Genomic DNA, 14469 nt, shown 5'->3' on the forward strand with positions numbered 1-14469 from the left:
TTAGAAGCACGATGTGAGTGTCTGTCCTGCGAAGGCCTGGCGTCTGCTGCAGGCTGTTCCCCGTTCTTCCTTGGATATGCTTAGGCTCATACATATTGCTTATTTCATATCTGAACATATCCCAGAATATAAAAATGCACTAATTTACTTTTCCCTGAAATTCCTAATTTCAGGGCCCCACTTCAATGTTCATGAACTCATGAAACAGGAGGTAATGAATCACATCCATCCATCCATGTTCTGTAACCGCTTGTTCCACTCAGGGTCGCGGGGGTCCGCAGCCATTCCGGGAGGCTGTGGGCACAAGGCAGGGAACAACCCAAGATGGGGTACCAACCCATCTCAGGGTACAGTCACACATCATTCACTCACACGGGCACACCTACAGGCAATTTGGTAACGGCAATCAGCCTCAGTATGCCGGGGGGGACCTGAGAAGCCGGAGGAAACCCCACGACAACGCAGGCCGGGAGCCATGGTGAAGACTCGAACCCTAGTCCCAGGGGTGTGAGGCGACAGTGTCTACATTACACATGCAAATGTGAAGTGTTAATAAAAGTCCACACTAAAATTAACATAACAGTTTACACAAACTGCAAACACAAGAGATTTTCGTTATTAGTGTGTATAATCATGCATCTCATTTATTAGTATTAATCCGGTAAGTTTTCGTTTTGGTCTTTTGGTAACCATTTTTCTGGATTAAAAGTGGATTTAAATGAATATTGGGACGCATAGAAATGCGTAAGGTAAGATGTAATACATGACAATACTCGACAATCTAAAATCATGAATGGTCACCGCCGTTTGCGTTTGTCTGTATATTTAAACAGGCGTTAAGATCTCGCTGGGAATATGCAGAAACACTTTCCGGGTTGCAGTTCACGGTGCACGGCCGCTTCCTGCTTGTCCTCCCCCTTTCCTTCCTGCCTGCCATCCCGTGCTACTTCTGTAATCCTTACGAGGTGCCTGCGCAGTTATTGTTATTCTGCACCGTCCCATTTTCCCAGTTGTAACCGTGCTCTGCTGTAACAAGCCCTCTGATCGCTGGACTATTTCAGGTTGTAAAATTTACGTGCTTGCTGTTGTAACTTTAGACAGCTTCGTTGCACGAGTGTCTCTTCTGACTGGGAAATCCACACACATACTAAACGTGTTTGGTATCTGTTTATTAGAGAGTAACCTCGTCAGCGTCACTGCTGTGTGGTTAAGTAAAATGTTTGGCAAGACGGTAATAAGGAGTATTTGGGGATCGAGGAGTGCGGTGGCATGCTATCGTCGGGAGTATACAGAAAGTGTTGTCAGTGTCGCCCATCGACAGAAGGGTGAGTATCTTGTCAATCCCTTTGAAATATGACGCAGTTATTCTTTAGCTATTCTGCTGGTCTTATTCTATTCCTGTTATTGCACTAAATATTCGGCATCCTGCACATGTAAGTGTTTAAGCGCAAACATATAGCATCAGATATTTCACAGTAGTTACCACTTACGTTTGTGTTTCTCTTCGTGCTAAATAGAAATTATCAAAAGCAGATACTTGGAACAAGATGAGCTCCGGCCTCTCTACATGGATTTTCAAGCTACAACTCCAATGGTAGGTCCCGCATTAGTTGTACGGATTTGAACTTAAACTAAGATTAAGTATCATATTTATTAACATCGACAACAGCAATAATAATGTTTATTATTATTTTATTACAGGACCCACGAGTTTTGGATGCCATGCTTCCTTATCAAGTAAACTATTATGGAAACCCGCATTCCAGGACGCATGCGTATGGGTGGGAGAGTGAGAGTGCTATGGAAAAGGCCAGAAAGGTTTTTTTTCCCCTTCTAACCTTAAATTATCTAACGAGTCCATAAAGGGCTGAGAAATATTATTTTTAAAAGTGAATGAACCCAAAGCAATTGCGAGGGAATGCAGAAGTGTTCCAGAACAACATTTCCCAACCCTGTCACTTAATGGGCTCCATAATTATCGTCCTGACTAGTTGTTTATACAAAAAAATCTGCAAGTCATGCATCAGAGGAATGCACGGCGCAATAAAACAGGAAACTGAAAGCCGTTTGCTTTTCTTTTTATTTATTAGGTATTGTTTTTTTTATAATAATTTGTTTGTGTTTCTGTTGTATTGCATGTATTCCCTATTGACACAGCAAGTAGCAGATTTGATTGGAGCAGACCCCAGGGAGATCGTTTTTACCAGCGGAGCAACCGAGTCCAACAACATGTCACTCAAAGTAAGTGCTGGTAATAAACACTAGCGTCTTCTGGAGGTTTATTGGGGCCGGTGTATCATAGCTGAATCTTTATATTTGAGTAGAACTTCTTTGCTGCTTTCCTCTTTCAGGGGGTGTCTCGGTTTTATCGAGCCAAGAAGAAACACATAATTACCACCCAGATTGAGCACAAGTGTGTCCTGGACTCATGTCGTGTTCTAGAAGCAGAAGGTTTTAACATCACTTACCTTCCAGTGAAAAGCAACGGCTTGATTGACCTAAAGGCAAGTTAACTCTCCGCAAAACCTACAGTACAAGTGAAGTACAAGTATAGCAGAGTGTCGTCTGTGACACTGAAGTTCATCTCGCTCAGCTGCATCTATTGGAATTTGAAGTTTGGCCAGTTAATGGATGTTTTAGTAAACAAACTTGCCTGTTGTTTTGTGTGTCATACGCAGTTTATGTTTTGGATGTGCGTACAACATGCAAAGTAAACTCTTATTTTTACACTTATTTGCTGGATCATTGTCATTGTAAAGTTGTTTAAATTTACATGAAAGATATGCTAAAATACAAATGTTAGGTCATTTCGATTAAAGTCTGTTCATTTTAATAGTAATAATTTCAGTGCAGATTTATCACTTTGAAGAACAAACAATGGATTCTGTTGGGCATTATTGAAATCAGTGGATCTCAAAATTTTGTGACCAACTTGATAAAAGGAGATACCTCCGTGTTCCACTAGAGGGAGCTTGGGTACTACCAGTGGAACGCGGCTGTGCTTAACATAGTTTGAAAATTCAAAATAAAACAAGTTTTTCTTCCTTTGTTATTCTGTGGACCGTGTGCTGATGTCTCAGCAACTTGAAGAAACCATCCAACCAGATACAAGTCTGGTATCCGTGATGACTGTGAACAATGAGATCGGAGTGAAACAGCCAGTGAAGGAAATTGGTGGGTCATTTTAGCTGAGTTTGCATCGCCGTGTATTTTTCGCTTCCCTCACTGTTTAGCCTTGATTTCTGGCTGCTCGTTCTACATGGAAATGACACTGTTTGCGATTTCCATCTTACTTGAACATTGGCATGTCTCCGAATTCCAGGTGAAATCTGCCGATCGAGGAGTGTGTTCTTCCACACAGATGCTGCGCAGGCGGTTGGGAAGATCCCCATCGATGTCACAGACTGGAAGATTGACCTCATGTCTATCAGCGGTCACAAGATATATGGTCCTAAAGGTAACCACATGTCTTACTTTTTTATTTTTTTTTTATTTAAAATTCCTTCTTTGAGTAATGTGATGCAAATGAATGCATGTAAGAAGTATAATTAAGTGGTCAGAGCTTTGTGAATGTCAGAGATTGTCGGACCTGCCCTGGTCAGCTGCTACTCCTGTTATTCTAAACTGGAAGCATCCAGGAGCATCTCAGCCAGCCATGAAGGGGGAGGCCGCGCCAGGTGATCAGAAAGCTGCCGAGTGCCGAAGTGTTTGGCCTGTAAAAATCGCTTTTTCTTGGTTGAGAATCTACATGTGGTTTCAAACTGCAAGACCTGTTCATCAGCAGCTTTTCAGACTGCGTTTCCTCACCGGAGTTGCTATGCCTGTCAGCAGGCATCAGCTCAGTTCGTGTAAAGCATGTCGCCATTAGACTGTGGGGTAGCAGAAATGCGTCCTCATGGTAAGCGGTAAAATGTTTTGCACCATGGAATGATAATGGGGAGAGCGACGTCGCCTCGGGTGCCAAGCACCGAGCGTTTTTTTTTTTTTTTTTGTGCTCTACCGCACTGCTTGAACTTTCGCATAGTTTGCTACCTTTAGCAAATGGTAAATGGACTGCATTTATATAGCGCCTTTCTACTCCTATGAGTACTCAAAGCACTTTACATTTTATGCCTCACATTCACCCATCTACACACCGGTGGCAGAGGCTGCCATGCAAGGCAGCAACCTGCACACCGGGAGCAATTTGGGGTTCAGTGTTTTGCTCAAGGACACTTTGATGGGGTCAGGAGGAACCAGGGCTCGAACATGCAACCCTCCGGTTGCCGAACGATAGCACTACCTCCTGCGCCGCCATCTTCCCCTCTAGCAAAGCAGCTTCCAATCAGATATAATTTTCTGTCTGTGATGTGTAGGTTCAGCGACTTAGAAGCCAAACCGCTTAACAATATGGAAGAGAAACTAATAATTATTTATTTAACGTCACCTTAAAGTCATATCGAAACTTAATGCAGAAAAATTCTGCTTGGAGGTGTATAAATGCAGAGACAAGGATAGCGGGTTGGTTTTGGTAAGCGTATTTAACTAATGAAACTTAACACACTTTTAGACCCAACAGCAAGAGAGCTTTTTTTTTCGTAAACCAACAATGCAACTAATTTTGTTTCAAGCTGAAAAACATTTTACAATTGCATTTATTTTTATGGCAAGCACTGTTTCATGACATTGTGTTCACCCATCCAGCACCTTTTGCAAGCACTGAGTGGTTTGCTGCTGGCGTGTGACGGCGTAAGCGGATTCTTAACCCGCGGCGAGTCGTCGTGTCGCGTGGACTTAGGCGGGTGCCAGCTGTGAAGTTTGTGGACGGGAGATAATGGTTTCATGGTTTGGTCCATGCACACATCAGCACACAAAGCTACAACGGGATCTTGGTTTAATTAGCAACTGGGCTGATACCTGGCAGATGAAATTTAACATAGATAAATGTAAGGTAATCCATGCAAGAAGCAGAAATATAAAGTACAGATATTTTATGGGTTCCACTGAAATTGGGTTGGATGTTTGGTGACATCTTTAGTTGTGTTGAGTTTAAGTCAAGGGAGGTGATGCTAGGATTATAGAATTCCTTGGTAAGACCCCACCTAGAATATTGTGTGCAGGTTTGGTCACCATACCTTAAGAAGGACATTGTTGCCTTGGAAAAGGTGCAACGTGGGGCTATGCGAATGATTCCTGGTCTTAAAGGAATGTCATGAGGAGAGGTTAGCTGAGCTGAATCTGTTTAGCCTCGAGCAAAGGAGACTAAGGGGGGACATGATCCAGGTATATAAGATTCTAACAGGTCTGGATGCTGTTCAGCCAAATGGCTATTTCAATATTAGTTTAAATACTAGAACTCATGGCCTTAAGTTGAAATTAGAAGAACATTTTAAAATGGAATTGTAAATTTACGTTCTTATTTCTTATTTTCAAAGACATTTTAGACAATTATATGCTTCCAACTTTCCCACACTCCAAGACCTAGTGGGATGACTTGCCAGATGAGTGGGAGGTCGTTATAGGAGCAAAGGAGAGGTCATTGCTTTGTTAGTCTCCATGGTTTTGCAATGGGATGTTCAGCAAGCATGTACAAATGTGACAGAGAGGTGTCTGCATACAGCTGCCCAAGTATTGTGTATTCGACGTTAAATCAAAATTATGCAACGCAAACCCTCACAGACTTGAGTAATTAAGCATTACCATAAGTGTGCAAACACTACCGGTGCTAGAGGCAGGTTTAATAGAGTGAAGTCATGGCAATATCAAGTAAAGTACTTAATAGTGATGTTAATAAGGAGTAATGTTAATAAATCTGCCTTTAAAATGTATATTTGAATACTACTTAAAATAATATATATATACTTTTATGCCTCACATTGAGTCGATTTGCATTTGTTTCGTTGTTCAGGTGAAAATGACAATAAAGATTGATCTTATCTAAATGGCAAGGCATGTGTGATATACTTTGAACTCATACAGTACAACAAGATTATTCATTAATTCCTCATATCCCAGTATCTTTGCTTGTAGAATTTCAGCCAGTGATTTATGGCTATATTGGTTTGTGGGTAACTTACATTGGTAATAGTAAACTGTAAAATGTTTACAAGATTAGATGTTGCTGCATTCCAGGTCTGAACAATGTGTAGGGTTTCACACAAGGCATCTACTCAAGACCCCACACCTCACCTTCCTTGTACAGGGCAACAGTGTATGAAAATAACTCAAACCACTGATTTCTTTCCGTCATCATAGGCATTTGTAAAGCTGACGTCTGGGTTAATGGTGATGTGTCCCTGCATCTCGACAGGAGTGGGGGCGCTGTACGTACGGCGACGGCCCCGGGTTCGGCTGGAGCCCATCCAGTCTGGTGGGGGACAGGAGCGAGGACTGCGTTCTGGAACTGTTCCCACCCCCCTGGCGGTGGGACTAGGAGCTGCATGTGAAATTGCACAACAGGAAATGCAGGTAATGCATGTTAGCAATTTAGGTGTTTGTAAGGAGCACGTAGAGTAGAATAGGCATACCACAGAGTGGCATGAGAACGTAAGCTCCGCCTCCTGCCACTGAACATGCTGTGTTGTGTTTATTTTCCCCTCCTGTGACAGTATGACCACAGTCGGGTGTCTATGTTGGCCAAGCGCCTTGTTCAGAAAATTATGTCGGAGCTGCCTGATGTAGTCATGAATGGAGATCCTGACCAGAGATATCCAGGTAAGAACTGTCCCATTCACTCTCTAACAGACAGTCTGTGTCCCGGGTTGGGGGGCCAGGGTGTCATGGAAGCCACCATCTTAAAGGTGCGATCACACTGGCGTGAAAACATTGCGTCATCTTCACAACCCAGAACAAGAAGTGGGTGTGACGTTTTGTTTTACGACATTGTTGGTGCAGTGATGTTAATAAGGAGTAATGTTTATAAGTTTGCCTTTAAAATATATATTTGAAAACTTTTTTTTTTTTCTTGTATCTCGCCGGTCAGTATTGGTGAAATTCATAGCGAACAGTGGAATAAATGCATGATGTAATATTAGCCTTCTAGCTCAGGAAGCTAGATATGAAGCATGCTAATTAGTAATGTTGTAAAATGCACTGTAATATGCTTTCTACCTTCGAGACCCATTTGAATGCTTTTCTCCTGTTAATAAATGTATATTCCGGTAATCAGCAGTTAAAAAGAATTGGTTGCTCCACGGTCCATGGCTGGTGATGCTGATAGGCCAAGCTCACCCACACCAGACCTGATTGATTGAGCTGCGCAAATTTGTAGGTCAAAGTTCAATTAAGATCAACTCGGTGAGAAGTCATTCTGCTGCCAGAAGTGAGGAATCTGATTTTCGCTTCGCGCAACAATAATGGAAACGAATGAGAGAAGAGTTTTTATTCTCGCTAGTATGTCGGCACCTTGAGCCGTAGCAGGCAGCGCTGATGGCTTTTCATACCCTTTACAGGATGCGTAAACTTATCCTTTGCCTACGTGGAAGGTGAGAGTCTGCTGATGGCCTTGAAGGATGTGGCCCTGTCCTCTGGCAGGTTGGTCATATGACAGTGTAGCGGCAACACGCTCCGTTTGTGATTTTTAAAAACATTATTTTTTTGGTGGTGCTGCTCTTATACCTTTTCATCCATGTAGTGCCTGTACTTCTGCATCGCTGGAGCCCTCCTACGTGCTGAGAGCCATTGGCGCAGATGAGGATCTCGCACACTCTTCAATCAGGTTGGTGTCACGCTATGGAACATCTTCTGAAATTCACAACTACCACTAGTTTTGCTTTCTAGTCCGATCATGGACTGTAATGTCCCTGGTTTTGGGATCAGTTCTCTACCACAGACACTTTCTCGTTAGTGTGAAGTATGTGAGGGGATCTTTTTAGATCTTTGTAGACACTTTGTAAAGGTGAGGATGTTTGTCGGGAGTGAGTAAGGATTATGGGGGGTGGGGTGATGGGGAACACTGTGGGACACGTTGTTGCATATTTTACCCTGTTTGTCTCCCCCGTTACATTGTTGTTCGAAGAAGTTTGCATTTTTTAGCAGAGACATTTCAAATTCCAGTAAGAATTGCTTTTTCAAAGTATGCTGCTTCTGTGTATTTTAAGGTTCGGTATTGGAAGATTTACCACGGAGGAGGAAGTCGACTTCACAGCAGAGAAGTGCATCCAGCAGGTCAAGCGTCTGAGGGAAATGAGGTCAGAGCTGAGCCTTTGTGTAAATTGTGTCACGAGGGATTGGTTTTGATACACGTGTGCATTTATACTACCGCTTCTGGCCATTATAGAATAGTGCAGGAGTATTCAATTACAATTTAAAGGGGTTCAGTTAGAAAAAATTTCTAGAAGCAAAGGTCTAGAGGATCATAGTGTCTAACTATTTAGTGTGAGATATATTTAAGTAGCCTGTTAGCCGTATCAACATTGCATGTAATCAATACCTGACCATCAAATCAAATCAATTCAGTACTTTTTAAACAATATTTATTGTCAAGTGACATAGAAACGAACATATATGCTTGACTGTAGATATGTATAATGTTCTCTCATTTATTAAAGGCTGCATTTCAAAATAAGAAAATAAACAGTGAAAATTGTGCATGTTTAAATAAAGTGCTTAATTTCAGAAAAATAAAATAAAGGGAAAGCTCGAATTTCCCCTTTTTCTCATTCATTTTATATTTGTCGGAGTAACAACGCAAACAGAATGACAAGGTGTTTCAGGTGTAAACTGCCTTTTACTTTTCATTTCAAATAAAACGCGAGGTTGCCAACTCCGGCCAGCTGACTGGAGTGCGATTTTCAATTTGAGATGTCTGCACAAATTTGACGTAGCTAGTTTTCGGTTTTATAATGGAATAATATAGATTTGCTGTAAGATTTTCCGAGTGAGTCTGAAAATGTGTCATGCCAGATTCTTACGATTAGGCAACCCTGAAAATTTACATTTTTTTGTTTCAGCTGAGTTGATTTATATAATAACATTATTTTATACAGTTGTTAAAAAGCAGAAACTTCCACAAACATGAAATCAATAAACTACATCTATTTATCCAACATGTTATATTATATATGCTGTGTTTGAAAGCTTTTCAGCTTTACGATTTCAGGACAGATCAGTCACTCTGTTAGGAACATTATGGCTTTTTGGTTGCGGGTGTTAGCTTCGCTGCTGCTATTAACACTAATGGCACATTAGCGCAAACAAAGGGCTGCATACGCCGAACTACATCTTGCTTTTCGGTTAAAGGAGTCCGATGTTCATTGGTGTGGAAATTGTGGTTCTAGTGCTAAACCACTACCGAAAAGACTACAAAAGTTGTCTTAAAATAGAAGCGCCCTGTCAGGTTTTAAATCATAACTTTCTGTTTTGGCTATCGGTCCGGGTCCGTATGATACAGCTTCTGGGTCCGGACCTGGACCACAGTCCTCCTCTTAGTTTATACCGTATGCCAGAGGTCACTATGTAAACCTCAAATTTTGCTTGATTTCTGTAATTCCGTCGTTTGCACATAAATCTTTCGACAAATAACTTTCTGGAATTCTGTAAGGTTCATTAAACTTTTTTTTTCCACCCCCTATACAGCCCCCTGTGGGAAATGGTGCAGGAAGGAATCGATTTGAAGAGCATCAAATGGACACAGCACTGAAAAGGACTGTGGGAACAACAATCTTAGCGGGACATGTTTTATGTGTGCTTGAACTTCTTATTATCCTATGTCTGAGTAATAAGGATATTTTCGCAGAGGTATTTCCCTGTAGGAAAAGCAAAACACGCACAACGTTTTTATTGGAGCTGTATATATTAGCTGAGTGTGGTATCTCCTTTATGTTGGACAGATTTATCCATTGCACAATAAATGTAGTAGAAGGGCCAGTTCATTAGCACTGTGACTGCCATCACTGGACAAAGCGCAGACCAAAAGGCTTCGGTCTGCCCCAAGTGCAGGGCCCTTGAATGAGTTCACACACAAGCACCAGTCTTAGGGAAACGTTCAAATGGCTGCATCTTGGAACCACGGAGGTGATGTTCGCCGCCTTCCTCACGCATTCTACATGAAATAAGTTTGTCCGTATTACTTTTGGAAAGCTGGGATTTTTATATTGCAATAAATGATTATATTCACTTGATGCCTTAATTAGAATGAATTCTTTAGACTGTTTTTGGAGTTAAATCTCTCATTTTCAAACACTTTCTGTGAAAAGCTTTGAGATTAAGTGCAGTTGCTCGACCAAGCGTCATTATGCCTTATTTTTTATCTCCCTTTGTTAATGGAAGTGCAGTGCCTGATCCTGCCTCACTGATTGCATTTGACACATTTACACCAACTTAGTTGTCAGCACTTAACTTTTGTGTAGATAGCAGATGTATGTACAGCATTTGATTGATGATCAAGGTCATAACCATTATTCAGATGCTTCTCTGCTATTCACATGGCACTGGTAGGGGAGGTGCGATAAACAGCCCTGCCTTCACCATGATTTATGTTAATGTTTGAATAATCTATTGAGAATATTGCTTCATATATGAAAGTCGGTATGTACATGTGGCAAAATTCAGTGATTGCAAGTCATTTTTTGGCTCAGTCTTTGGGTTTATTGTAAATAACATACAAGATCAAAAATAACTGAATAAAAGTAATTTAGACTGGTAGATTTATTTAATTGACTATGTTTTTTTCTAATCACCTGCTTATCTTATGAGTCAAGGAGTGTCTGCATGTTTTCACTAAAGTATGCTGCTCTTATTCTGAACATCGTGAGTAGTTTCGGAGTATGTGTCTCAGCAGCATCCAGGAATGTTCTCTGCAGGTTCACCATTGTTATTCTCTGAAGTTCACATTTCATCTATATGAAATACTTAGCGAAGCAGCCTGATGCAGTGCAAGTTTTGTTCGTCTTCACACCACAATGCAGAGATACTTCTGGGATGCCACAGCATAGCCCAGTCGGGAAGGAGCCTGCTGGCCTGGTTTCTTCAGTGACTCCATCTGTTTTTTTACAACATCAGGATCGTTAAGGTGTCATTTCTCCAAGTTCCATGCAAAAACATCTAAACACTTACAGAATGCAACGTTTACATGTGAATTGTGTGATTTTTAGGGATGTTTGTAATGAAAAGCAGTCATTTTTTTTGTCATTTTTAGTTTTTGGTCATTTAGGATCACATTTACGGAGTCGCCAGTCCGTCGGATGCCCATTTGTAAATTGTGATTTCAAAACCAATGTGGTACCTACTTTCAGTCGTCACAGAAGCAGGTCTCATACACAGCACACTTTGAAAGATTTAAGGACTTCAGTTGGAATGGATTTTGAGGAGACTGAAACTGGTCTTGTAGACCAGGAACCAGATGGAGAGTGAGTTTGTGACCAGATTCCCTCTACTGTACATCGGCAGTTAGTGCTTGTGACGATAGAGTGGATGCACCTTCTCTAGAGCATAAACTTGCTTTGCTTTTTCTTTGTACGCAGACAGTTTTTCATATTTCAAGACAGGCTACACAGAAAATTATTGAAGAGCTGAATGACATTTTTCAAGATTGCATGCACATAAAAATGTGAGAGAGGTACTTCCTAGACACAACTTGGATGCTGGTGACACTGTTGTCCAGGAAGTGACAGAAGCCGATCTTAGGGCTAAGCCCGTGTATCAGTGATCTAAAGCAAAGGGAGCTCTTGATGGATCAGATGTGTCACTGTCTTCACTGGATTCAGCGTCAGAGTAGGGTACCGAGCAGCCGTTCTTATCCTTCTCAGCTGAGACATACCAAGGGCAATGCTCCGTATGCCCAACTTAGACTGGGTCATTGTAGGAACAGTTTGCTTGGGAGGAGCTCACTTGCCAGCTAATGTCAATATCTATAGGACCTTGATGCTAACTAATGGCTGTATATCCTTGCAAAAACAACATCTACATCAAAGAGAGAGGCAACATTGCGAAGATTATTGACTGTGATGAAACCGACAACCTCAGTAAGCAGTTATTCCAGAGGACACCACATGATGACCTGGAATGTCTATAGATGATGAAGCCTTCCTTGAAATTATGGACAGGGAGGTCTTTATGGATGACTCAAACAGCTGGGTAGCCCCTTTACCCTTTAGGAAGACAAGGTAGAAGCTTCCCAACAATCGGGATCAGCCAATCAAACATTTTGAATCATTGCTCTGTATGCTTGAGAAAAGACTGAACATGAAAGAACACTTCTTCAGCATCATGAAGAAGATCTTTGAGTCAGGTCATGCTGAACCAGCCCCACCACTCAACAAAGATCAAGAGTGTTGGTACTTACCAATCTTTGGTGTTTATCATCCTCACAAGCCAGGTCAAATATGCATAATATTTGATTCCAGTGCCAGTCATGAGGGCACCTCCCTGAACAATGTCTTGTTGAACGGCTTGGATTTGAACAAGAACCCTCCTTGGGTTGTTGAGGTGTGGGGAGCTGCTCCAGAGGGATGGAGTAGCACTGCGCCAGGTGACCATCAATAAAGTTCCCCGCTGCTCCCAAATCCACGAGTGCTCTCACGTTCAGCTGCCCCTCCGGCCAGGACATGGTGGCTGGGATCACCATATGGAGAGAAGGCACCGAACACCCAGCTGAGGAGCGGACGGGAGCTTTGGAACTGGGCGATCTGGACAGGCATGCTTTCATCTGCAATACCCAAAACAATCTTGTAATTAATCAAATTTGGCTCAGAATAAGTTCCACTTGATACTCCAGTTACCTGTGAAACACACGGGCAGAGAGGGTGGGATGTTGGCAACCATGCCTACCGGAAGTATCGACTGATGGAATGTGACAACCTGTGCAATATCTTCAGCAACGTCTTCCTGCAACTCTGCTGGATTGCAACATTATGTCAATGTAAAAAAATAAAAAGGAAGCAAGTTCACCAGCTTCTCACTCCATGTTTCACTTTATAATCATAAAGGATGACAGATGCATGTGGTCCAGTAAACTGTATTCAGAATGCACAGACAAGTCCCCTGGATGACAAAACAAAATTCAACCAGCTTGCAGTTTGATAATTTGGTGATCGAAAAGGGACAATCATTACTTCGTAAAGGAGGTGCTTTCAGTCATTGAAGCAAAATGGCCAGGTGATTAGGCATCCCCAGCCCCCACACAACCCTGCAGGCAAGAGTCAGAGCAGCTGTGTGTGTGGAGATAACAACCTGGCCCTGAATGCGGAGAAGACCAAGGGGGTCATAAGACAATATCAGGAGAACAGTCTCCACTGACCATCAACAACTCAACTATGGAAGTGGTGAAAGGCATTGAGTTCCTCGGAGTACACATATCACATGACTCCAACAGGACTACATCACCTATCAGACAAGGAATTAAGGCACAGCGGATTGCACATCCCCTCTCAAGTACTCAAAGATTTCTACAAAGGAACCATAGAGAGCATCTTGAGCAGCTACATCATCCCACATCAAATCGTGAGGACAGCAGAGATCACATCATATATATATAATATTAATTATATATATATATATATATATATATATATATATATATATATATATATATATATATATACCCACTCTCATGGCTGTATATAACAAACGCTGCAGGAACAGAGCTCACACAGCCCCTCACATGCTCACACATCATACCCATCATAGCCTTTCAAAGGTTCCGAAGCATTCGGTTCACCTGCACCAGAGTCTGCAGCAACGTTTTCTCCCAGACTGCCAGACTTCTCAGCTCCTGCCTACCTCATAAATGCTGATAAAATGCAGATTTGCACTGCAGTGTTTTTGTTGTTATACCGTATAATAGTCTTAACTATTTGCAGTGTTCTGCACCACTGTGTACTTTTATTATTTGGACTATGTCATTGTTGTTGTCCTCGTTGTACATTGTTTGTACTGTTTTTTTTTTTTTTTTTTTTTTGATTATTGTCCACCCCCCAGTATTTATTGCTCAACTCTGATCTTATTCTGCCTGTTTGAAGCCCCGTTAGGGTACCCAAATGTTCAGGTTTGTGCGGGACCGTCCTGATTTGAAACCATGCATCCCACTGTCCCAAGACTTAACTAAAGTCTAACAATATGTTCTAGCTGTATTTTATTTTATGTGTGTTAAATGGCAGTCAAGTGACTTGACTTTAATTACAGGGCGAAAAACAATATTATTTGTAAATTAAGTCCGTTTCCAGTTGTAATAAAAAGACAAGCAATATCTATGATATCTTTCAATCAAATAACTAGTACAATGTAATGGAAATATAAAATTCAGATATGCGTTGTTTCTGAATAAAATATGGTACTGTATTTTGTTATTTATTTATATACGGGGTGATTTGACAAACTGAGGAAGATTTTATATTCAGCCAGCGTTATAGTACGTATTTAATTGTGAATTATAAAAATGACTTGAAAAGGAGACCTGGCACTTGAAGTAAATGTTTTTAAAGTGCAAAACTGTGCGTCCTTTCAGTCTATTGGCTGAAATTCGCGAGAGTGAGTGACGTCACGGAGCGACTT

General features: G+C 41.5%; 1 protein-coding gene across 1 annotated transcript; it reads left to right on the forward strand.

The window, feature by feature from the left end:
• Nucleotides 1-866: 866 nt before the first annotated feature.
• Nucleotides 867-10629, forward strand: nfs1 (NFS1 cysteine desulfurase). Its single transcript, XM_049023256.1, has 13 exons — nt 867-1325; nt 1518-1594; nt 1702-1818; nt 2158-2241; nt 2352-2504; nt 3081-3174; nt 3323-3457; nt 6290-6447; nt 6588-6693; nt 7431-7512; nt 7613-7696; nt 8079-8168; nt 9556-10629. Exons 1-13 carry the CDS (start codon nt 1217-1219, stop codon nt 9617-9619), a joined length of 1353 nt encoding a protein of 450 aa, XP_048879213.1. The 5' UTR covers nt 867-1216; the 3' UTR covers nt 9620-10629.
• The last annotated feature ends 3840 nt before the right edge of the window (nt 10630-14469 follow it).

Source organism: Brienomyrus brachyistius, chromosome 8, assembly GCF_023856365.1.
Source record: "Brienomyrus brachyistius isolate T26 chromosome 8, BBRACH_0.4, whole genome shotgun sequence".
Classification (NCBI taxonomy): domain Eukaryota; kingdom Metazoa; phylum Chordata; class Actinopteri; order Osteoglossiformes; family Mormyridae; genus Brienomyrus; species Brienomyrus brachyistius.

Excerpts from the sequence above, each read along its gene's own strand:
- nfs1 (XM_049023256.1), top strand. The coding sequence starts at position 1,217 with ATGTTTGGCAAGACGGTAATAAGGAGTATTTGGGGATCGAGGAGTGCG. Across the intron at positions 1,595-1,701 it reads TTCAAGCTACAACTCCAATG|GACCCACGAGTTTTGGATGC; the intron begins GTAGGTCCCGCA and ends ATTTTATTACAG. Across the intron at positions 1,819-2,157 it reads CTATGGAAAAGGCCAGAAAG|CAAGTAGCAGATTTGATTGG; the intron begins GTTTTTTTTCCC and ends CTATTGACACAG.